Below are 25,301 nucleotides of genomic sequence, written 5' to 3' on the forward strand. Positions count from 1 at the left end.
CACAAATTTCCTGAGTTTTCCTCAACTAGCCCCTGCGATGGCCTATAACCATTCAGACTGACGTTATCCACCCATTTGACTTCCGAAAAAAGTGAGTTGTACAGCTCCTTTCCCATCATCCTCAGTTGCTTATTATGATCAAGGAAGAATGTAAACGAATAAAAGATTGGTGAAACTGTAACGCATATTCGCTGATGATTCAGCGTTTAAATTAAAAATTACTCACGCTAGGATCTTACCAATAAAAAGATACTTTTTAGGGTTGTTTCCCAAACACCTTGAGCTGGTCAAACAAATTGATTTTTTATTTATTTTTACGATTAGTATCGTTAACAACAGAAAGCTTCATTTATTTTAACAATGTTTTTTTTCCTTTATGTATTCATGTAACAAGTTGAAGAGTGAAATACAGCAGTGTACTGGCTATTGACTATATCTTACAACCAATTCATAACATAAAGCGGTCTCAAAGAATGCGTACATCGATTGTATACTAGAGTACAATCGAATCAAGTCAATCAACCATTCGAATCGAATATTCAACTCTTCCCGTTTTGCAAATTGATAATAGGCCTAAATTATATGTTTAATTTTGCTCAAAGTGAAGCACATTCTATCCTAATAATTGAATTGTTTTTAAAGATTTCTTTTATTTTTATTTTTGAGGACATTTTGCTCTCATTAGTTGATAAACGTTTGGTAGCGTCTTGAGGATTTTTCACTATTAAATGATTCTATCAACTACAATAAAGATAGTTTTGAAGGAGAAAAATATTTTAGATATACAATTAATAACACGCATTTAATATTTGAATATAAATTTGCAACTTGTTTGCGATGCAAATTATTGGAAGCCATGATGTAACTGTTTGCGAAATATTTTGAAAAAATTACTTCTTGCTCATTTAACTTTTTTCTCCAAATTTTAATTAGAAATATAACAGGACTGGTATTGTCTCTCAGACAAAGTGTTCCTAGAAAGTACGTTCTATTGCAATCCATTAAGCAAGGGCCTTTCTAAATGTATCTAAACCTAATTAATCTACTTTCGCTAATACTTGGCTATATTTCAGAAGAAAAACATTCTTCAATATACAAAGTATGGTAGGGGACAAAGCCATGTTTGGAATCGTAGTAAAAACACTAGTGGTTGGAATTTGTTGAAATTAATTTGCTTAATCAGAAAACTTTCCATTCGTCTTAAGACCTTTTTTTACATTTATAGAAGCGTTGTTGGTATACATTTTCATTCAAATTTTCAGTAAAAGTTTTCCTCTTTTGACTGAACATTTCTAAAAGCAAAAGTTAGTTCAGTCAAAGTAAATTTTACCTAGAAATTATGAAGCACATATTTCAATTCAATAGTTTTAACGAAAAACTACTGAATGTATATTTGATTCATTTAGAAAAGTGCAACAAAGTCTAACAAATGTTTATTTCCTGAAGTAACGATACAAGGGCCTTCCCAAATACGAATTCCTATAAATGTTAAAGTGTTTTACATTCTTTTTTGAGATTGAAGTAATTAATATCGGGATGGTAGTTTTGAATCTACCAATTCTCACATTCGAAATAAATTCTAAATCGTTTTGAATATCCACACAAACTACGTATTATTTTAATTTAAAGAAATTACGTTTTGCTATTCGTTTGATAACTTTACTATGAACGGAATGCACCTAAACCACTAATATATACACTCACTTTATCGTTTTCCCCAATATCTAGATAAATAACTTAACATAAACATATTAACAATAATATACAGCTTCGTATGTTACAAAATAAATATTGCATTTTCGTTAATAAGTCAACAAAATATATAACTCTTTCTTTGCTTGTACGTCTGGCGAATTCCTTCATTTCGAACGGGAACAATTGACATAATAATATCTTTAACCTTATCGATAACCAATTCTCCTAGCAGCCAATTCTTTCTTTGTCTTGCGATTAAATGTTTTTACAATAAATGTCTTTATTAAAGTAGCACAGAACTGAATGCTAACTAATCTTTCTATTTCAAATCCCACATCTTTGTTACGAATGTTTTAAACTTCCAAGAACACTTTGAATTATATGTCAGAGGTAGGAGCAAATGAATACTAGACACATGAGTAGGGTTACCGATCCTGAGCATAAAAAATCGGTCATTACCGTTGCTTTTTATTGTTTGGAATTTCTTTTATTTTGTCATATAGTTTCAAACTTCGACATTAACAACAAAAAGCAAATCGTTTCAGATATCTGACTTTATCGTGGCTCGTTTGCCTACTAAATTAGAATGCAAGCCCACGATTTAGGTCCCCTCTTATAATGCCTTCTCATACTCAAAGATCGCAAAAGCCGCATATAACAACTTTATGCAAATCAATTATATTCAATCTGACTTTGCAGAATAGAACCTAAAACTAGCGCTAACTAATAAGTTACACTTAAATGACACTATGTAGTATGTAGACGTAACTTTCACACCCGCGGCCGTACACTGTGGCCGTGATAATTAGAATATGTCATTGAATGTAACAATGGACATATTAAGTAGCTAATCCTTTATCAGTTAATGTTGTCCTGTTGACGTCATATCTAAGCCTCCTTCCTCTTCCAGTTTCGACAGGAATTTGATTACCCGATACTGTTGCTCAGTTTGCCGGGCCATGTCAAGAAGACCGAGAAGCTTTTTGATGCCGATGAATACGCTGTTTGTAAGGAAAAGAAAAAAAATCGAAAATTACAAAAACTAAATGTATAAGCAAAATAATTTTTTAATTCTGTACCGTTTGCCATGCATTTTCTTTGCAATTGTCTGCAATTCGGCTTTGTTGAAGAGATCAGTATCCTCCAGGACAGCCAGTACATGATCTGGACTTGATAGATTCGGTACGTGGAGTATTGCTGTAAATGCTGAAAGCATTTCCATGTCTTCCAACACTTGCCTGCAATTATTCGTCAGTTTTGTTACCGACTTTATTACGATGAATTTTATTGTTACCTTCGGCTGCTTGTGCATAAAACCAGCAGTTTTCGTCCTCTTGGTGGTTGTTTTTTCAATAGCACCAATAATGCTTGCAAAGTCAAGTTAGAATATCGTGGACCAATTGGACCGTAATCTAACAGTCGCTCGATATTGTCAACAACAATGCAACTTAGCATAGAACGATAAGCGTCATCGAAAATCTAAAGAGAATGGTACATGATTATGTTGTTTTTATTAGGTAATTATTATTAAGTGTTCAAAAAGCGTACTAGTTAGAGAATAGTTTCACTTTGTATCGTAAGCTGGATGTCGGACATCAGTCGACTCAACTTTGGATGAATTAGATTGTTTCCGAGTTATCAAAATCTCGACTCGTATTAGCACAAAATGTCAAGGAATTCAGGTATGAAATGTTTTGTGTATTTCTTATCTAAGAATGATCGAGGGTGCATTTGTCCCATTCGTACCTAGCTCGTAATGTTTATGCAGTTAGTTTGTCAGACTATTCACTTTAGTGCGATTCTGACGTTTAAAGTCTTAGATTGCAATAAATTTGCACAAAAGAGACAACTTTGTTAATAATGATGTGGTTTCCGCCAAACATGTAGTAGTAGTATTATACTTTATGGTATAGCCTACACTATCGCAAAAGTTCGTGATTCTAGGTTAAACTTAAAGGTGGCTTATTTAAGTTCATACGGATATGGAGAGTATTTTGAAGTCTAGACATACATAAACAACTATAATTTTTTTGCAAATTTTTCGGTTGGGTAATTTCTGAGAACGTGTCCTTGAAGTAATTGAACTCTTTCGGTCCCTCGCACTCCTCCTCTGTGCGACCAATGTGAAAACTAATATCGGCTTCGGAAAGTATTAACCCATACCTTTCATTTGCTATCCCATATGAACAAATAATGATGAAAAAAATGTACACACCCGTTTCGCATTTATGGAGACCACCACTTAAAGTCAACTTAGAACAACATTTCTCACTGCATGCGAAGATATTTATAGTTGCCACATTTTCGCCAAATTTTGTATCGATCAAAGGAACCGTTTCTGAGAGAATGGGTGTGACCGACAGACGACAAATAGACAGTAAACTTATTTGTTTTACACAAAACCTTAAAAAAGAGTTATTGACAAAGTCCACTGAGAATCGAGCACGTGCATAGAATGATGTATGTCTACATGGTTTCAACGATACTGTGCATGTGTCCCAGGATATTTACAAGTACAACCACCTTTCCGAGAAGCTTTCGCTCAATGTGGCTATCGGATATCATGAGAGATAGCAAACACAATAATCGACGCAGTGCGATTTGCCTTGTTACCTTACAGGACGTCTAACGGCTTGCTTTGTGGCATATGGCAATCAGTCAAAACTAGCCCGCCCCAGTCATGTCATAATTAGGACTATCAAGTACTGCAGGCGATTCATATTGGTAAACCGGAAATGTTTCCGTGATCAACCCATGCTTGTATACAATGTTTTGATCAATAACCTTACATAAAGCATTTACTTCGACGTCCGCCCATCGGTTAGATCCTGGACCGATTTCACTCCACTCATAGGATTAAAAAATCGATCCTTAAGTGGATTCAGCGCGCAATCTGCCTCGCAATCAGCCAAAGTTAGGGGACTCATTTGCTCTTTGCTGTAAAAGTAAGCGATAACAGAGTCGTCAAATATCATCTCCACTTCCGGATTTGATGATTCATGAATTCAGAATTTGAACTTAGTAGCCCGTATTTTATATTTCGCCATATTTCAAATGCATTTGTCAGTACGTTCAATCCTCGTATTTTATTCTTTCCCGAGGGATATGATTTCATTAAGTGTCGCAGGAATTCGGACAGTCCTTGAATTCAACGCTTGTCTAAATCGAATATCACGCATATCAACTGCGTACAACACACTTCCAAGATTCCCATCAGTTCCAATAAAAAAACTTGATGTCATTAAGTGCATCAGCTGCAGAACTATGCTCTCGAGTGCCATTCAGTAGTCGTGAAAGGGTATTCAGCGTCATGCATATATAAATATAAACCAAAGAAACTCAATAAATCCTCTGGAAAAATGGCTCTCGGTGAATGGATAAGCTCTACGGTGTCGTTACTTTCAAATGAGCGCACTAAGAATAATCGTCCGCGCGACAACCTAAATGGATCTTGATTTTTGTAGCGTATTAGCGCACTTCATCTAAGACCGCAACTACACACTACAGGACAACTGTACGCTGTAGGAGGCAATGTGATCTCAAGGGTTACCCTGATTTGACTCAGATACTCATTCGCAGTTGACTCGACTGCTATCCGATATAAATGCGATTGATCACGACGTAAATCCCTTTGTGGCCAGTGAAATTTGAATTCCGACCTTCCGCTGCGACAGCGGAGCGCCTAGGCATCCTGTCTGTCCGGATGGCGCTGTTAAATGACTTTTTGTAATTGATACAGCAGCCGAATCAATTTTTTGTCCTTTGCGAAAGTGCAATTGAATTTGGCAGCCCTCTGCTCCTAGAACAGAATATTGTTAAACTCGAGATGCGCACTGATGCTTTTACTAATAACGGACGATAAGAATTGGTGGGAAGTTGGCATTATTATTATTGTTCGCTTTCTGATACCTACACCAATCAATCATGAATGGCCGGATATTTTTAGAATACACTTTTTGCCAAATAAGAAACTTCCAGAGGTAATGTTTGACTTTAATTTATCTTGCTTGTAAGGTTTTGACTCATGTTATAGCTTAGTATGGCGACGAGAAAAGAAGTCCTAACTTTCGTATTACTTGCAGTAAAAACCCCTACTTGCTACAGAGCAATAAATTGTTCTGATCCGATCTGCTTAAATTTAGCAGACCGGTAATTTATTGGTACGTCCAATGCCAATCGAGAAACTACTTGCAGTGGCATTGGACAGGTGTGCATTACGCACTTGATCTGCTCCTGAGAAAATCTCTAGTAATCACAATATGCGAATTTGAACTGAACCGGTCGTTTAGGTGTTTTTTTTTGCAGGAGTGAAAAAACAACTTAATTATCAGCTCAAAAATGACTATCGCTTAGGATGCAATAAATCAAGGAGTATGGAACCCCATCTATCTTAGAGCCAGTAGCAAAAATTATTCTGAATTCGCTTCGCCAAACGGCCCACATTACTTTGAAATATGCCAAATCAATACATATGTGCAAACTTAGTGAATGAATTGAGAGGTTGCTTGCTTGGAACTATTGAAAAATACACATATTTTGTGTTTACTTTGAGGTGATGCAATTACGTGGCTCTGGATCTGGAAAAAGTCAACATGATTCCATCCGGGATGAGGACTCTTATCGCGATCCATATTTGACAAAGGGTATTAGGTTTTCTGTTGTTTGATGTAGTGGTAGTTCAAAATTCGCCTTCGGTATATTTTTTTTAAAATTTGGTACTTCTCTTATCTCAACACAACCTACAGATTAACACTATTCTGTATTATTGTTTTAACTCGCCGACAGGTAAAGCTCTTCTTTTGATTAAAAAACACGACGCTTCATCTCAATGATGGCATCGTTTGAAAATGTTCTGATTAAATCGCAAACTGTGCAAGAATTCGGCGTCCATAAAGAATCGATTATGAACTAGACAATTATTCTTTTCTTTGAGGATGCGAGTTGGTCCTGAGACCCCATCTACTTGATGGTGGATTTTGAGGAGCAATCGACTTCCACACTTCAATGCACGGACCATTCTTGTTGAAGAGTTGCCTTTGCCCTGTCACGAAATCGTCAGTCATCTTTTAATTATCCCCTATCTATGATTCTATCTTTGTTAATATATTTTTGCGTGGTAGGATTACGAGTCAAAATTGAGTAAAATTTACTTTCATTGCATCAATTTTCTTCTCTTTTTCCTTGTTCAAAATTGGGAAATCTCTCTTCTTACCTTTCTGATGTGAAGACATTTAGCTGATTCTGTGAATCCAACCATATCTTCTGGAGAGCAAACTTTCACAAATGGGAAATCGGACATCTTCGCAAGTTTTGCAGCCAAAGCAGTCTTTCCTGCATTTGGTGGACCTTCAATTAAGATCGAAACCAAACCAGAGCTTTCAGTGGCACGTGCTTGCTGAGTGTATAACATGCCATCTTCAAGTAGGCTTGCAACTGGTGTTCCCCAATTGATAATGCCACGTGACAGGAAGTTATCCAAAGCCTCTTGTGCTGTACCGAATGCCTGTGAAAAGATAACACAATTTCCATTATTGCATCATATTCGAGGAATGTTTATAAACAAAAGACATACTGGCTTAACATCATTTTCCAAAGCATGCAAGAAATCAGCACGGCAAACAAGTAACTTTTCCATGGCCTCTGGATCCACTTCGACTTTTGATGCTGCTTTGATCAGACGGTTCATAGCCGTTGATTGAGCAGCTCGAACTAAACCTTCCAATTCAGCACCGCTGAAATTTTTCGTCAATGTTGCTAGTTCCTATAACAAAATAGCATAAAAAATAATATTGAGTTTGTTTACATATAGCCCAATCTAATATGTATACTTTTGTATCAACATCGGGTGCAATTTTTTTGAACTCCCTCATACGTTTTGTGTGGATATTTAAAATCTGATGTCTTCCCCCTTCATTTGGCAGACCAATTTCCATTTGTACTTCCAATCGACCCGGTCGCATTAAAGCTTCATCAATCATATCACGTCTGTTTGTCATACCGATAACCAATATGTTGTTCAATTGTTCAACACCATCGATTTTTGCCAGCAATTGATTTACAACTGTATCATGTACACCACTATTACCTGCTACTGAACCTCTAGCCTTGCAAATAGCGTCGATTTCATCGAAGATTATAATGTGGAGCCCACTGTTTGGTCCGAGCTAAATTGGGTAAAAGACATGTTCCATAAAATCGTATATTTATTTTATTCTTAATATTACCCTCTTTTCTTCCTCTTCAGCTTCGGCAAACAATCGTCTGATATTGGCCTCTGATTCACCAACATATTTGTCCAAAATTTGTGGACCATTGACAATTTTTGGTTCACGGGCATTTAACATTTTACCAATTTGCCGTGCCATCAACGTTTTACCAGTACCAGGGGGACCGTAGAGTAAAATACCTTTCACGTGCTTAATGCCCAATTGTTCGACAAGTTCTGGAGGGAAAACTCTTGATGCGAACGCACGTCTGAAGATAGCGTTGAATTCTTTATCCAGACCACCAATTCCCATCTTTCCGAAATCCCAATCAGGGTTGATGATAGACTGCCGAACAATTTTTCTGGGAAATGAAAGAGAATTCAAATGTCACTATTGTTTCTACGTCCATTGGATACATCAATTTATAAAATATATCTAAGACATTAATTACCCTTTAGCTTTTCCAATTAAGTTCAGAGATGAATTTTCGGCCTTTTCAAATTGCACATCCGTATTCCCGAGAATACGTCCAAATCGAACCATCTTTGGTGTTCCCTCCTTATTATCCTTGATGGAATTTGGATCAAGAGCTGTAAATTTAAGTCGAAATTAATTATTCTGCGACATTTCAATTTTTTTATATGCAGTTTTACGATTACAAAGTTTACAAATATATTGACGAAGTGTAGCCAAGTATCAAATGAAAATCGGAAAATATGTAATAGTATAAAACCGTTTAGTAGTGAAAATAACATATTATTGAGTATTTTCAATTTTTGTTGCATTATTTTGTATATCTGAGAAATAGGATAGTTCTCAAAAAGTAGTGCTAAACGACCTCTTACTAGTTACATATGCAATAACAATCAGACACTTGGTTAAGGTCACAAAGATCTCATATGACAACATCTAAGAAATTATTACTAATGAACTTCTCATGAAAAAGTATCTTCAAATTGAGAATGAATCAACAAAGGAAAACAAGTCGGAAAACCAGAAGGTGGCGCTTCAGGTATGAAAGGTTTTGTTTGCTTCTTCTGTGAGTATATTTGAGTGTAGAACTATCCCATTTGTACGTAGCCCGTTTTGTATATGCATTTAGCATGTCAGATTTAGTACTTCGGGTTGTAAATTTACACGGTAAAGGCAACTTTGAGCTACTGTAACTTTGTTACTAATGATATGATTTTGATCAAACTTGGGGAAAATATGCTTTATTTTATATTTTATATTACGCCATTTCAAATGGCTTTTTTTGTACAACGCAGGCAAGTAGGCGATCCTGGACCTCAGTTGATTTTGTCGGCCGCCCGCTACCCTTCTCTTTTGCAACGTGGTTCGTGTTACGGAATTGGACTATGAGATACTGAATTCCTTAGCATTTGCTGCCTGACTAAAGCCTTTTGATTTGACGATAAATCGCTTCAGCGATTTAACCAACCATTTTTCATACATGACCACGCCATGTTGTGTGACGTCATAACTCGAGCCAAAAAACTTCTGTAGCCCGGCAACTGGCAATTACTCACAAAAATATAAAACTATCAATATTAATTTCCCGCGTGAAATATTAAGGAGGCCGATGAAATATTTAAAGTTGATAGACCAGTAGCTTACTCCAAACTACAATTTTATTTTATTATGTATATATATATTTCGGGAGCAACTTACCCCCTTCATCAGTACAAAGCTACTAAGTAGCTAAAAACCCCACAGAAACCATTTTTGCTGTTCCAAAAGGAGATTTTCGGAAGAAGTGGATCACCATCGTCCGACGGAATTCAGTTTCTTTGGAGTCAGGTTTAAATTATGAGGAGCATATCAATGTGAGAATTAACGTTACTACCCTTAAATGAAGATACATATACATAGCATATCTCGACACATGAAAATCAGCCTGATATTCTTTTGGTGAGCTCTTTATTTAGTAAAGACTAATCAATAGTGGTCGCCCTTCAATAATCCTTTTTTCATGGAAATTAGTTTTTAAATTTATCTATTTAAAAGTCATTTGAAAATATTACCAAAAATTTAGAGAACTACTGATGTAGCGTCGATCGTAAAATCTGAATCTGGCATCTATGAGAGTGAACTGAACATATACAAATGATATAATACCACGTCTCCGTTTTCCTCGTCCGCAGCCAGAAGTTCTGTAATATCACATGATATACCCACATTCTCTATGCCAGAATACAACTTCATTATAATATCAACGTCTGAGGAACTTGTCTGCCAAAAATTGTTGTTTACCGTAAAATTAAAGGCGACCACACCTTATTCATTCGTTATATGTTTTGTTTTTCGTTTTACGAATTATTTAAAACGACTTTGCTTCACTCTTCTGCCATTCTATTGTGCTCTCATTAGTGAACATTGTTATTAGCATTTTTGTCAGCAACGCTTTCAAAAAAGCAGTATTTGTTTCCTTTTTTTTGTGTCGGAGAGTTTTATGCAATAGTTCTGGGATCACATTAAACAACAAACCGTAGAGAATATTTACGCGATGCTAATTTCAGAACGTTGATAACTGTCAGACTGTCTAGGCAAATGTTAATTGACGCTGTTTATACTACATCAAACAAAGAATAGTAGAGAAAACAACGACACAGTTTCGGAAAATGTCATGGTTATGTAACGAAACGCTCTTCGAAGGCGACAGAGCATATCACTTTGCTCTAGGGAGAAACTTGATTTTTATTTAAACAATTGGGGCATGAGATTTAGGACGCAGAATTGACGCTTCAACCTCCTCAGCCTCCGCAACGTTCGATAATGCAGTCTCATAATAATCGAGTCAAGATGTTGTAAGAACATCATTGCCGCTGACCACAAAATTAATCGCAATAAGTCTGATCTAGTTCTACCTTTTAAAGAAGAACGAGAGTTCTTTGTATTCGATGTAGCCGTACAGCTAAAGAAACTCCAGAACTACGGTCTACGTTCCCATCTTTAGGTTGATCACACCCTCGATTCGAGATAGATATATAATTTGCTTTATATAAATGATTTTCTAAATAATAATCGATGACATCTTTATAAAATTTTAGGCGAGAAAATATCAGGTACCGGAGAAACCCGTCCACTTAAAGGACTTTAGCAAATAGAAGCATTTGGATTAAGTATTTCTTTTTTTGAATAAAAGCGTTGAATTTAATTTTTATATTAATATTGCTAATACTACTTGGCATTCATTATTTAAAATATTTGGGAAATCCAGTAAGAAACTGTCCTGCAGGAGTTTCCCGCAACAAGCCCTTCTTGTAGAATCAGAAAAACAAGAACCAATAAGCTGCGAAAGTAAGACATAAAACAAAACACATTCATTCAGATGTAATTAGACCTGCCTGTATGTGACTACGATTTCTTAATTCTCGTAATTTACCATAGATTACCATCAGGTAGTTACGTAAACACAATGTTGGTGGTGTGTGCCACCCTATTTCGAATAGCAGCACGCAATGCTACCAATTATGTCACATAAGCACAAGAACATTAATGAATTTACCTTCGAGCGACTTTACTGCCAACCCTAGCAACTTCTTGTCTTGGAAACTGAAAACCAGTGTCTGACCGACAGTAAGGGCCATTCCAGAGAATTGGAGTGTAAACTCCTTCGCCATCTGGTCAGAATCATACGGCTCCAATGAGGATCTATAACAATCAATCCAGTTATTTTCAACATCCTCAATTTCAACATTTATTCACTTCTTACGTTTTCTTTTGAAGAAAATCAGTCTCCAGACTGACTCTGAAGATGACATCAGAGCTGGCATCGAATCGATAGGGTTTAACGTCGATGTCCTGATTAATTGATAGTGTCGCCCATTTGCGCTGAACCAGGGAGAATCCAATGCAATTCCGGGGCATCTCCAGAGTACGCTCCAGTGAGAATACATAATGCTGGCCAGGCCCGGTTGACAGCTCAATGTGCCTGATTAGGAAATAACGATCATTCACATAATGCAACTGTGGTGTCAGCATCTCAAGATGATCTAATTTGCAGATTACTCACTTGACTTCTTCCGCAAAATCATTTGTGTTGACTATAGCCCGATTCGTCAACGAGAGCTCGTCGGTAGGACATTTAACAGCTTTCATTCGCTGAAATCAAATCTATTAGTTAACACTCTGTTTTACTAGATCAGCTTTCTTATACTTACGAATGACATCTTATTCTGCTTGTTTCTGACTTGCTACCCACAATAATTGATTTTATTTTTTCACAGTTTTGTCTCTTTGAGGAGTGACGAAAAATCGATAAATTCTTGTTTGCAATCAACGTTGATTTTGCATTTCTCTGCTCTGCCACTACTCCTTATTGATTTTGTTGGAATGTGTAGCAGGCAAGTGTAACGATTTAATCCGTTTTGTAAGGCGTTTATCACAACCCCCGACAATAAATGGAAATTATTCACGTAGCCTGCACTCCCCACGACACCAACTCACTATGACAACTTGTCAAATCGAAATGGTCGTTGGATTTTCTCTTGGAGCTGAGTAAAATTGAAAGGGAAAAATATCTATGTTGAGTGGTTGAACGTCAATTCGGATTGCGATGTTACAGTGACGATATCATAGAATGACGGTTATTGAGTGATATTGAGGATTCCATGTTATAAAATCTGTATTGAATTTGAAAAAAAAATATTTCAGCAAATGAGGAGTAAAATATAACCAAGTTAAAAAAAATGCTGCATAAATTTTTTAGGCATATAAATCCAATAGGATGATTTAATGTTCATGGTGATGGATAGGATGATGGCTTAATACTTTTGCAATTTTTGGACAATCGATCAAGAAAGCAGAAGGAACTTTATTGCAGATGAAACTCAAATATTATGCTGTAAACTAAAATCAAAAGTGAAACTTTCTAAGAGAGATATAAGTAAAAAACTCTATTTCGAACATGGCTGTATCTAGTTTCATGCTATCAAGTCAAAATTGAGTTGGCTACCAATTGAGTATTGCATGATACGATATTGGTTCATGGAGAGTACTTTCCCCAAGAGATTCATCGAAACCTATCATGTTTTCTGTGGAATAAAAATAAAAAAAAAAATGAAAATTCGAAACCTAAATGGAACATATTGCAACATTCGAACAATTAAACACAATAGCAACTTCAGTTAAAAATAAACGCCATTAAAAATAACTAAAATATATAATAAAAAAATATTTTTCAAATCATGAATGTATATCCTTTTAACCCTTGTGTTACCAACCAAAAGAATCTACATTGTTTACCACTCGGGTACCCGGGTACCCAGGCACAGATTTATAAGTAATACTGTACTGTAACTCAAAACAAGTTCATGTATTAGACAGACATTGACTAAATTATGGTTCATGAAGATATTTGAGCTGAATATATATTGTAGTTAGTGTGACTTTTGTTTTATATTATCAAATTGCAATTTGTGATGTTTGTAATCCTATATCAGGCATAAAACCCAATATACCTTCTTGATCCTCTAAAAGCCAGGTTCCTTGAGTTGAATAGATAATCAAAGAGAAGGCTTTCTATATTCTTTAATAACAGAGAAACATTTTAAAACATATATATATGGAAAAAATAACTAAGTATTTTTAATGCAGTCAATAAAATTATGTTGAATAAATCTACTTATTACAATGTAATAATCTCATTATTTATTTTATTAGTGCGTAAACACAAAAAAATTGATATTTTTATTCATAACGATGATATTGTGAAATGTGGTCATAATTGTAATCATTGTACTTATATATACACTATATATAAACAATTGAAAATTAGAATAATATCTCATAACTTATTTATCTATTAATATCTATTTACATTTTTCGTGTGGAAACACATTTGCTTTATGATGTATGATTTATGTATTATACATGAATAACATGAACTTTATGTAGGGTTGCTCCGGGTGTTATATACGTGTACTTTTTGTCAACTTTAGAATTTTTTCATTTAGAAAAATAAAAAAAAAATGCTTCATACATAATTTGATCGAAAATTGGTTGAATTGTGAATATTCGAGAGGAATTCAGTCATGTTTTTCAAGAACAAAAGTAATTTAACAAATTGTACATCGATGGGTACCCAGATACCCGGGTAACACAAGGATTAAACATATTCGATGAAAATAATAAATTAAATGAATTACGAAGAAAAAAATGGAGAACAATTTAGAGGTAAGCATCTGCATAAAGAAAAGAAACAAAAGGCTATAAGAACAAAATCAAAGTTAAGTCGAAAACATGTTGGAAATCGGAAGCTACACGCCTTGGGCATGATGGAATTGTGTATTTGTTATGTAAGAATATTTGACTGCACGTACATTTCATTCCCACATAGCTAATAGATTGATATAGATTGGCTATATGATATTTACATTGTACAACATACAATGTCTTGGGTTGCAGCAAATTTGCACGAATGAAACACCTTTGATTTACTGGAACCATGCTGACCATAATATATAATGATTCTTCAAACTTTCCAAATTTTATAATAGTACAAAATTGTGTACTCCTAGGATGAAATTTCAGAAATATATACAATTATTTGCTTTATTTGAGCAGATATCGGGATAGAGAGTAATTTAAGTGAAGAATTTTTCAATAGGGTAGTTTTTGCGAACGGACTCCTAATGTAGTAATAATAATCGTTAGCCCGATATTCCAATTCGATCTGGACTTTGAAGTCTGTTAGAGAACTTAATTCAAGTTCGTAACGACACACTACAGGACTACGGTACTGTAGGAGCCATTGTGCCCGCCGCTAATTATATGGATTTGACTGACTCATTCACAGCTGAGTCAACTGGTATTCGACATCCAGTCACGATACAAATTACTGTGTTATCATCGAAATTCGAACCGTGACTTTTCATTGCAATTAACTTTATGTCTATATTTGGGACGTCACACCCCTTCCCCTCTTCTACATGTATGGAGGTAAAATAGTGACATGTGTGGCGCGAATTGGAGTTACAACATCCTCACCAACATATATAAACGTGAACATAGTAAACCAGTTTCAATAAGGCTTTATTTAATAAAAAAATAACAAACAAGACATATGTGAGCTTTCTGGAGAAAATCAATTACAAGTATAAAGCGTCCCTTACCTACCTCTACCATTGTTTAGCATACTCGTGGTTTGAAGCCGTGATCTTAAAAGGTAAAAGACGTTTCATGGTAAAAGACGATCATTTTATTTAGCTTCTATTTAACGGCCTAATTCAGCTACGCACAGAGACCGAAAATTTGAAAAGGGAGGCTTCTATAGGAAGAAGTACTAGACACTGCCAAGTGCATTTCTAACATTCGTATTAGCGATATATCGCGTATCGAGCTATGTATCGCTTTTTCTGAGTCAACGTCTGGATGGAAGAAGGTATAACTATACTTAGCCCTTGAACAGCCCTGCTCCTCTATTTCTGGAGACAGCAATGGAGATGGAGATCTATTGGATAGAAAGAGATTTCAGATACGGAAGCACGTTATCCAGTGATTTAGTGCGGACATTTTGTGGATTAGGTTCTAATTTTCTTTATTAAGCCTGGGCAGAGGCAACCCATCAGACGCTGCCTTACCTCTGGCTCGTGGACCACAAGAGAGGAAGTAAGTAGCTATCCAAGTTCCCGACCCCTCAATCTTCAAACAAACAAAAAAAGTTGATTTAGGCGTAAACGCATATCATTTGATCATTTGGCACAATATTAAAATGAGTTTCACTGATCTCATTTTTATCACAATTTACTCCTCTTAGCACAATAAACTATTGATTTTATATATTCAAATATGTTGAAATTATTGAGTGAAAAGTGATTGCCTCTTGGAAGTTCTTTTTACGATATAATATGGGACTCAATCGGAAGCATATAGATTTAGTATGGTCTCTCCCAACTTCCAAAATTTTATATTTAGTAAATATAGTAGGTGAAGCCGACGGCTCGTTACCTCTCTTGAATGTTAGTTCTCGTATTGACAGAAGGGAGGCGCTACTATTCAATGTAGTATTCATTGCGTTAAGTTTTCAGCCTGCACAACATGTGGGTGTGTTAGTTGACGAAACGTCGTGAATAGGCGACAGAACGAAGACGAGAAAGAGAAAAGTCAAGAGGTGAACACTGTGCGATGAAGTGTTGAGGAAAAAAAGGTTTTGTGTTAAGGGAAAACGCGTGAGGAAAAGCGATTTTCGCGTGGTCTGTTGTCGTGGTAGTCTTTATCCTCGTCGTCGCGCTCCTCGTGAAAACCATTCCATCCGGAACGTATTATTATAACTTCCAACCGGACACAAAAAGTCGGATACATCAAGGCTGGAAACGGGCAACGGGACGTCAAGTTGGGAGTCTGCTGCTTCTGAGCAAGTGGAAAAATCACGGTCACGAAATGGACTACGAGTCGCGATATTGCCTGCGAATTCTCCGAAAAGAAAATTGATCGGACGAGGTAGCTGCTCCTGCTTGGCAAGTTGTCGCGATAGTTTTCGTGCACAATAGTGTCGGGTGAGAAAAGTGAGAAGTTGTGGGTGCGCGTGTGAAATCCGAGTGCTGGGTGCGAGAAGTTATCGTGGAAAAGTGAAAAGTGCCCGCCAGCACGGGTTCAGTCAGGCAGGGAGTGGGGAGAAGGTCGGAAGAAGTTCATAAAAGAAGAAAAAAGTGCGTTTCTGGGTACCTGTGCACGTCGAGCAGAGCAAGGTCCGTGCGGCACGGACTAGCAAAGCGGAGGAGCGATGCCGAAGTGCGATGTCAAAACACGGTACATCCCCGCGACATTCGCTTGGGCCCTGCTGTTGGTGACAACCTTCCTGTTTTTCTACTACCCGTAAGTATCTTTTTTCACCTCGTCATCCACCAGATGCGACATTAACTCTGGCTACAGGCTCCAGACAGGAGCCGACGTCTGGTTGCACTATGGCTGACTTATGGCAACCGAGTGAAAAATCAATTTTTAGCGAAATCTTATTGGTCGAGGTCATTACCTCGATTGTGCGGCACTGCTTCGTTGCCAAAAGTCTGAATGAAAATGTACTTGTGTCGATATGGCCGTATATTGTCCATTACGCATCTTTCGTTGGCATCTTGACAGACAATTGTGGACCCTGTCAGCAAAGTGCCATCAGGAGGAAATGTAGAATGTATTGAACGCTTTGCCATCCGCCTCCTCCTACTCCATTTCCTCAACAAGCTTTCAATAAATTCCTTTGCGAAATAATAGATAAACAAATGTATTCTATCTTGATTTTGATTTTGTGGCGCTTCCACTCCAGGCTGGGGCTCTGATTTGCTTCACCCACTCGTCTCATGCGGCTGCACGGAGTGATACCGCTGCGGGTCGACGTAGCGTGTTGTTGGTTTGGTGCGAGGCTTCTAAAAATAATCGGCTGATGCTCCAATCCGATTGGAAAAGAAAAATGGATCGAGTCGTGTGTGTAAGGTTGGGTTTGGAACAACCTGCTTTATTTATTGTTCCTGAGATTTTCGATTTAGCGAAACACCATTACAAACGCTTCCTCTGTGGCAGCGGGAACTTTTCTATAATGTAAATTCTATTTTGGTGGAAATTTAGTTTTTCTACAATTGCTTTCTGAATTGTTCTTTTGATTGATGTGTAAGGGGATCTAGCGATTAGCTCCAGAAAAGTAATAGCTTTCGGAGGTCTGGATTGTATGGAACGAAATTTCAGATATCTCGTGTCTCGGGTGTTTTATAAATCCAAATCGTGACATTATGTGAAATGAAATTTTCTTTCAGAATATAAAAAAAGGCACAAATTTTTTTTAGCAGGGCTCATAGTTGGCACCGAAAAATGGAATGCCTTACAAGTGCCTATGACTACCTATTTCGAGGAGGTGCTTAAACAATCGCTTACGCTTAGCTTTGTTACTAGAAAGGTTACTTAAGAATCGCCATTCGCTTATTGTTGAAATCGCCTGAATATTACTGGAAAATGGTTTTAATTATTAAAGTAATGAGAAAATAACAGTCAACTGATCGGGCTATGATTGCTTTCATTATTTACCAACGGCTTCTGGACTTTTTATTTAGAAAATTGTCTCTAGTCTCAAAATATAGGTTTATTTGGAATTGATAAGCTTTGTTATTGTTACAATTAGTTCTTCCGTCATCAGTTCAATATTTGATGGTCAATATGATGTCCCACTTCATTTTTTTTGTATAAAATTTGAATGAAAATTTTTACAATTATATCATAAAGGATACATATTGGGTTACAGAATAGGGAATTAATTGGAAGTCCTTTTTTGTATTCGTTTAATCTTGGGGTCTTCTTTATCCTGGTCCGCAAATTTTCCATTCGGTTCAAATCAGGAGAGGTAGCAGTCCAATCTTCTGAAACGTTCGCGAAATGCGTATAAATCGCTTCATAAATAGTCAAAGGTCCTTGGGATCGAACTTCATCTTGCATCAAAATCACTGTTTATCTGCCCTTGATGGACATTATTGAGGCATTTTTAAAACACGGGGAGGAATTTTGCTTAGGGAATCGAGGGAGTCTTAATTTCCCCATCCAATTGATGGCGGGGTTTGTAGCCACTTCGGTCATATTGCTTCCAGGAAGAAGAGAGCCAGCATCTGATGGATTGTCTCTGCTCTGGACGAAATCACAGGTCACATAACTGGGAGGATATTTTCCATATAGTGTTTTCCATTTACGCTTCTTCTTTGATAAAGTGTAGTCCGAGTTTCGAACACTGCTTGCTTCGCCAGCTGTTATGATTTTTTTACTAATTTCAAACTTCCTCACTGTTCTGTTCTTTTGATTGCGCGTTGGAGATATTTTCAAACATAGTTTTCGCTCGAAAAATTCACTCCCATTGTTTTGAAGTAAGCCACCCTGTATATACCCTTTGGGACGGCAATTACTTCGTTTTTCAAAGGCGCTAGGAGTTGGTAAAATATATATATTTCAGGTTGAAACGGTTCAAGATCACTCGCAGGATATTGGCAGTTCATTTTGATAGGATGGTTGCTGATTCAACCCAAATTCATTACTTCATCAAAGTCGTCCAAAAGTTCTTATTTCTTTCTGAAATAGAATTAAAGTAGAATCTAAGAAGTAAAAGGTTTGGCCCAAATCGGTCGAAAATATGTAAACAACAGCTTTAATCAATACATCAGTTGTAGAGCAGGCTGACCATCACAATCGAGCCTCTCGACAGCCACTATAAACCGGCTTTTGATTACACATTGTAGAGTGGTATTCCTCCTAAGAATATTGATGAAAGATTGGATCATGAAACTGATGATACCTTCATAAACATCAGGAAAGACGCTAATAAATCTTGGAATTCACTTGAAAGCCCGCTGTTGACTGTTTTGCCATACCATCCGTTTTGCCACTCCTTTCATGAAAGCGTATACTGATAAGGTCGTACGTTGTATGGTGAAGACCGAGTTTGAGGGGGAGTTTGCGCGCCGATTGGAGATAATAAAATCGTGGCAATCAACATCCATTCATCAATCCAGTGTTTTTATACACTTTTGATGTGATGTAGTAGAATAGCGATGATTGAGAGGCTATCAACAGACGAGTAAATGCGTTTTTGTGCAAATAAGAGCGCTAAAATAGAATTTACGAGTAGTTGACGGACACTAACTCACTTTGTCAGCGAGAAAGGAGCGCGCTTGATGTGCATTAATCCGATATACATCGCTCAGTCTTCGGCAGGTCGCTACTATTGACAATGATTGGTCGTCAAAAACTCTATTGCATTCTACTTCAGTCGCGGGCTGTCCTGCGTGAAGCTGAAAAAAACATCATCTGCGTAGAACATCGTGTATTTACCTCAGCGCAAGAGTTCCTCTGACACTCTGCTGCCGCACTGTATACCAGATCAGTTTACTTGACGCAAACGCCTTTTCTTGATTGAGGAATGCAATGTAGAGAGAGGAATATTTCTTACGGTGTTTCTCAATGAGTAACCACGTAGCAGTAGTTCCATAGTTGTTCACAAATCCGTCTTGGTTCACGGTATTTTGAATTTGGTTATCAAGAATATGTTCAGAAATTGTCTTGCTATAGGATCACAACCGAATTAGAATGTAGTTTGGACACTCCACCAAATATTGGTTCGCCGGCCGTTCTTGTCGTTAAGGCAACAGAAGTGTTGGATTTAGACAAGACGATATAGGTCTTTCTTGCTATAGGTAATAGCGATCGCTTTCTTTTTTCGGCATTCTCACAGACCCCTATTTGAACATCGCCATTCCAGTTGCTAATGAACCGCTTACCAAGCTTTGGAGACCGCGAGGGTTGCGTGAACCGTTGTCGTTAGCGCCCTCTAGCGTGACAACAGAAAAACCCCTATTTTTGAAGATAGGTGTATAAGTTGCTCTGTATTTCAATAGTGAACTATGCTATCGGGCAGAAAACTGCTAACTTATTACACATGTCCAAAGTATTAATAAATATGTGGTGAAAAATTCGTATTTGCATCTTCATCCAGTTCTTCACCAAAAAATTCTAAACAAGTCGGGAAACTGGAAGCTGGGCGCTTCAGGTACGAAAGGTTTTGTGTATTTCTTAGTACGTAGCACGTAATATATGCATATGTCCACTTTCGGGTGATATTGACATTGATAGTCTTCAATTTTCAAAGAAGCAACAACTTCGACGTATTATAAATTTGTTAGTAATAGTGCGATTTCCATCAAACTTGGTATGATCGTGCTCTACATTATAGCCTACATCACTGCAGAATTTCGTGCCGCTAGGATGATTTTAAGGGGGGTTTCCAGCCAATTACAAAAAATTATAGTAATATACTATTATTAACTTTCTTTGAACAGATATCGGCATGGAAGGTATTTCGGAGCCCAGGCACCATATAGTGGCAGCCTCCTGATTTTTTTCAGATTTTTCGGTTTAGTAGTTTCTGAGAATGGCCCCCTTAAAGAAGTGATCACTTTCAACCCCCCGCGCTCCCCACCCTTCCAACGAATGTCAAAACTAATACCGGCTTCGAAAAGTACTAATCGAGACCTTTGATTTGATACCCCACATGACTATATTTGATGAAAAAAAATTTTACACCTCCCTTTTGCATGTATGGGGGCCCCCCCTTAAGTTCAACGTAAAAGGATGTAACTCACTGTATGTGTGAGCGTTCACAGTTCCCACCTTTCTACCAAATTTGGTGTCAATCGCTATAACAGCCTCCGAGAAAAATGCGTGTGACGGACAGACAGACAGATAGACAGACAGGCAGACAGACAGACGGTAAACCGATTTTAATAAGGTTTTGTGTTTACACAAAACCTTAAAAAGGCGAAAAAAGCCCTTCACACTGCCTTTCCCCTTAAGAGGCCATCCCGTGTGACGGCTTTAAGAAATTGATTCTATTTGTTTTGCATAAACGTAATCCAGAGAAGGAGAGAGCAAAGTTACAGCAGCGGAAAAGTAAGGTGTTTAAGTTCACAGTGCGTACACATGAACTTTCAAACGAGTTTTTGTTCACAAATCCGGCTTGGTTCACGGTATTTTGAATGCAATTTCCAAAACCATGCAAAAAATTGAATTTTCAATATTTTCAAAAAATTCGACCACATATTGAATGCGTGGGCTAACAAAGTAGAGTAGAGCTCTGGCACCACACCATCCAGTTCCTTGTAAAGCGCAAATATCAATGCGCCTGTTCCGAAAAGCTCTTGCGAGTTCTTCCATCTAACCAGTGATAGTGCCACTATTTAGTGTATATTCACTAATTTGTATGGCTCGCACTAATTAGCTTATGTCCTGATGCTGCGCCGTCAATGCATCAAGACCTTGCTGATTTCTCGACAGAACCGGGTCACGACCTTGGGCGTCGACTGAAGCGTAGGCGGACCCTCTAGCATTTCTCTGAGACTTGTCAAATATCATGATATATTTTTGTAACGACATTGCATGCATTTGTTTGGTCGGCCTGTCACGGGACCTGCCACCAAAAGAGATCAAATAATAAGTTTTTTTTGAATCCCTCCGCATATTTCAGGATGACCTATTAAAGCAAGAACTAAATCTAGGTTGCAGGGAGAATTTATACTCCTTGAAGCTGAGCTGAAAATTGAAATCCTGCTAATTAACATCTTCGCTACTCAAATAATCCTCCAGTGTGATACAGTGGAACCACACAGATCGAGGATCTGTATAGGCGTGTTAGAGTAGCTTTTGCAAATAACGAGCGCACATAGAAAATTTTCTGCTAGAAAAAAAAAAATTCTTGCAAATTTTACTAACATTAACGACATTGTAGCTGCACAATGAATTTACTTAATACGTTGTAAACTGTCATTGTCGTATAGTCGCGTAACCGACTCGATGGGGCAGAAGATTCTCCGTAGGATCTTCTGCCTAAATTGTGATGTGAGCCAGCAATTCTCTTGTTTTTGCAACTTAAGGATGTCCAATACCCTGAAAACTGCTTTTTATAGCATATAGAGTTTTCGAAATTTGAGTCTCTTACTGTTAGTTGGTTTTACAGGAGATCCTTGCAATCAATCTCGATAATGGTTGAGTTTTGCTTTTTAAAAAATAAAATAAAATATTTTCTACTGTGTTTGATACTAGGTCTGAATCTTGTGGCGCTTGTTGCAGTTGAAAGAACCTGGACTTCATGGTTGCCAGTTGACTCATCTATTAACCCGGTGAACAATATCTAATCACAATTTAGACGAATACCGAAAATACTACAATTTTTCTTAGAGAGTTGTCAGACGATTTTGGGGGAATTTTAGTGTTGTTTTGCCATGTGTGTCGACGTCATATGTAATGCGTTCGCGTCAGAACGGAAAAGTTCCCGAGGATAGTTCTAACAAGTCGAGAAACCGGAAGCTGGACGCTTCAGGTACGAAAGGTTTTCTTTGTTTGTTTCTTAGTACGTAGCACGTAATATATCCATATATTATGTGAGAGTATCCACTTTCGGGTGATATTGACATTCATAGTCTTCAATTTTCAAAGAAGCAACAAATTTGAGGTATTATAACTTTGTTAGTAATAGTGCGATTTCCGCTAAACTTGGTAAGATCATGCTCTATATTATAGCCTATATCACTGCAGAATTTCATGGTACTAGGATGAACTTCAGGGGGGGTTTCTAACCAATTACAAAAAATTGTAGTAATATACTATTATTAACTTTATTTAAACAGATATCGGCATGGAAGGTATTTCGGAGCCCAGGCACCATATAGTGGCAGCCTCCTGATTTTTTTCAGAACGGAAAGATTTTGATAGAACCGTAAGCGCATATCTGCTGTCTATATTGTTATCGACGGTAACTTTTGATTGTATATAGGAGAAGGATTTAACTTCTTCCAAATTGTGTCCTTTTATCTGAGTATCTCCTGTTGCCGGATAGCTGAGTGGTTAGAGCACAAGGCTGTCGTACGGCGTCACTGGTGGCCGTGGGATTTGTATCGTGATTTGACGTCGGATACCAGTCGACTCAGCTGTGAATGAGTACCTGAGTCAAATCAGGGTAATAATCTCGGGCGAACGCAATGCTGACCATATTGACTCCTACAATATACTGTAGTGTACCGTTACGGTCTTGAATGAAGTGCTCTAACACACTTCCAAGCCCTGATCCAATATGGATTGTTGCACCAACGATTATTATCATTATTATCTCTTGTTGCGGTTCTGAATGCTGATCCAGTCACCATAAATCTCGTCTCGTTTGAGTTGAAATGCAGCCCTATTGTGCATACTTCCTTAAACAGTCTGAATAGTTCGCTTCTAAACATTAAATGTTTTGGTGACGTAATCCAGAAACCACCTGAAATATGGGAAAACAATTTCCGATAGACTTGGTATATGGTTGTTAAAACAATACGAACCTTCAGAGACACATATCCAGTCACATATTATGCTATATTTCACTAGTTCGAACAAAAGTCAAGCACTTTTTTGATTTTTATAATTTTGGTAAATTACTGCTAAACGTAACCCATAAGTCGTGAATTGGTGCAACCTTTCCGTTTTTCAAGCCCGCTTCTTTAGTATTAGTATCATCGAATCGAATCAATCGAATTATATTCCAAAATTGGCTTATTCGTTTCAAGCTGAAGTTTAACGTTTGATAGCTGTAAGTTTTCGACTCCATCTAGCTTAAACTATAAAAATATGAAGAGTTTGAAGATAATCTTAATTTGTTTATATTGGGCTCAGTCCCTCGTCACCATCCTGGTCTTCTTCATTGTTTCCATTTTCAACAATGTCCTTCTCTTTAAAGAGTTCCCTATCTTGTCCCGGAAGAGGAAACCACTTTTTATTATCGCTGTTGGATGTTATAGTTTTCTCAATAGAGTTTCCTTCAATAAGCTATTCATATTTGTCGTTTACTTTTTCTCTGTTAACCTGTAAGGTTGCCATAAATCCCTATGTTCGTCTACCACTTCTACATACTCTCGCCGCCGATTTCGGGCAATATGTCAATGTAGACATGAATTGATGAAATTTTGTAGTTTGTGTGCTATTCTCACATAGTATCACAGAAAATACTGGCCTCAATTTTATGTTGATTTCCGATTTTAGCCCCGCTAATGCGTTAAAGGTACGACGTACAAACTGCCTTCATCCAGATCGAGCAGGTGGCAATTGGCGCGAGATCTTGGGCTGCACATCAATGAAGGCAAGACAAAATATATGGTGGCAACATCAGCACCGAAGACGAACCAACCAACAACATCAAACCGCACTGGTCAAACAGGAAGAATAAGGATAGGAGAATACAACTTTGAGACCTTCGACAATTTCCCTTATCTAGGGTCGAAAATCACAATAAATAACAGCTACGATGATGAAATCCGCGCACGGTTGTTGTCAGCCAACAGAGCCTATTTCAGCTTACAAAAACTGTTCTTCTCGAAACGTCTCCCCATAGGGTCAAAGCTCTTACTGTACAAGTCTGCCAGTCCTCATGTATTCCTCGGAAACTTGGGTTTTTAGCAAGAACTCTTGGCCGCGTTCGAGAGAAAAATCCTCCGAAGAATTTTTGGCCCCCTACATGAGGATGGACGACTCCGTAGCCTACACAATGACGACATCTATGAGCGATACCATGACCGTCCGGTTGTGGATAAAATCCGGCTCAATAGGTTATGGTAGGCGGGTCACTTAATCCGTATGGATGAGGATGATCTCACCCGGAAAGTCTATAAGGGCAATATCTATGGTAGAAAAAGAAGACGAGGCAGACCCTGCCTAAGATGGAGCGATGGCGTAGGGGAGGCCAGACAGCTTTTAGGGATATCGAATTGGTGGACCTCGGCGCAAAACCGGAATGTCTGGAGTTCCTTATTAAGGCAGGCCTAGACCGGATACCGGTTGTTGCGCCGTTGATGATGATGATAATGCGTTAATCGAGATCAAGTTCGGTGCACCCGTTAGCGGAAACAACAC

General features: G+C 37.6%; 2 protein-coding genes across 4 annotated transcripts in view; one reads left to right on the forward strand and one right to left on the reverse strand.

Moving 5' to 3' along the window:
• Positions 1-253: 253 nt before the first annotated feature.
• LOC119656887 (vesicle-fusing ATPase 1-like) lies at positions 254-12,510 on the reverse strand. Its single transcript, XM_038063557.1, has 12 exons — positions 12,065-12,510; positions 11,917-12,005; positions 11,617-11,835; positions 11,410-11,555; positions 8,353-8,491; positions 7,920-8,262; positions 7,524-7,859; positions 7,268-7,456; positions 6,908-7,198; positions 2,990-3,174; positions 2,775-2,933; positions 254-2,696 (listed from the first exon to the last, which is right to left on the reverse strand). Exons 1-12 carry the CDS (start codon positions 12,071-12,073, stop codon positions 2,558-2,560), a joined length of 2,244 nt encoding a protein of 747 aa, XP_037919485.1. The 5' UTR covers positions 12,074-12,510; the 3' UTR covers positions 254-2,557.
• A 3,458-nt stretch (positions 12,511-15,968) lies between these two features.
• LOC119657816 (palmitoyltransferase ZDHHC8B) overlaps positions 15,969-25,301 on the forward strand; it is a 54,193-nt gene continuing 44,860 nt past the window's right edge. For 2 of the 3 annotated variants that reach the window (XM_038064928.1, XM_038064929.1), the window contains exon 1: positions 15,969-16,718. In XM_038064928.1, the coding sequence (XP_037920856.1) occupies positions 16,627-16,718 (92 nt within the window). In that variant the 5' untranslated portion in view covers positions 15,969-16,626. The remainder of the gene's footprint in view (positions 16,719-25,301) is intronic. The other variant, XM_038064927.1, reaches the window with a different exon arrangement.

Source organism: Hermetia illucens, chromosome 5, assembly GCF_905115235.1.
Source record: "Hermetia illucens chromosome 5, iHerIll2.2.curated.20191125, whole genome shotgun sequence".
NCBI classification, from domain to species: Eukaryota; Metazoa; Arthropoda; class Insecta; order Diptera; family Stratiomyidae; genus Hermetia; species Hermetia illucens.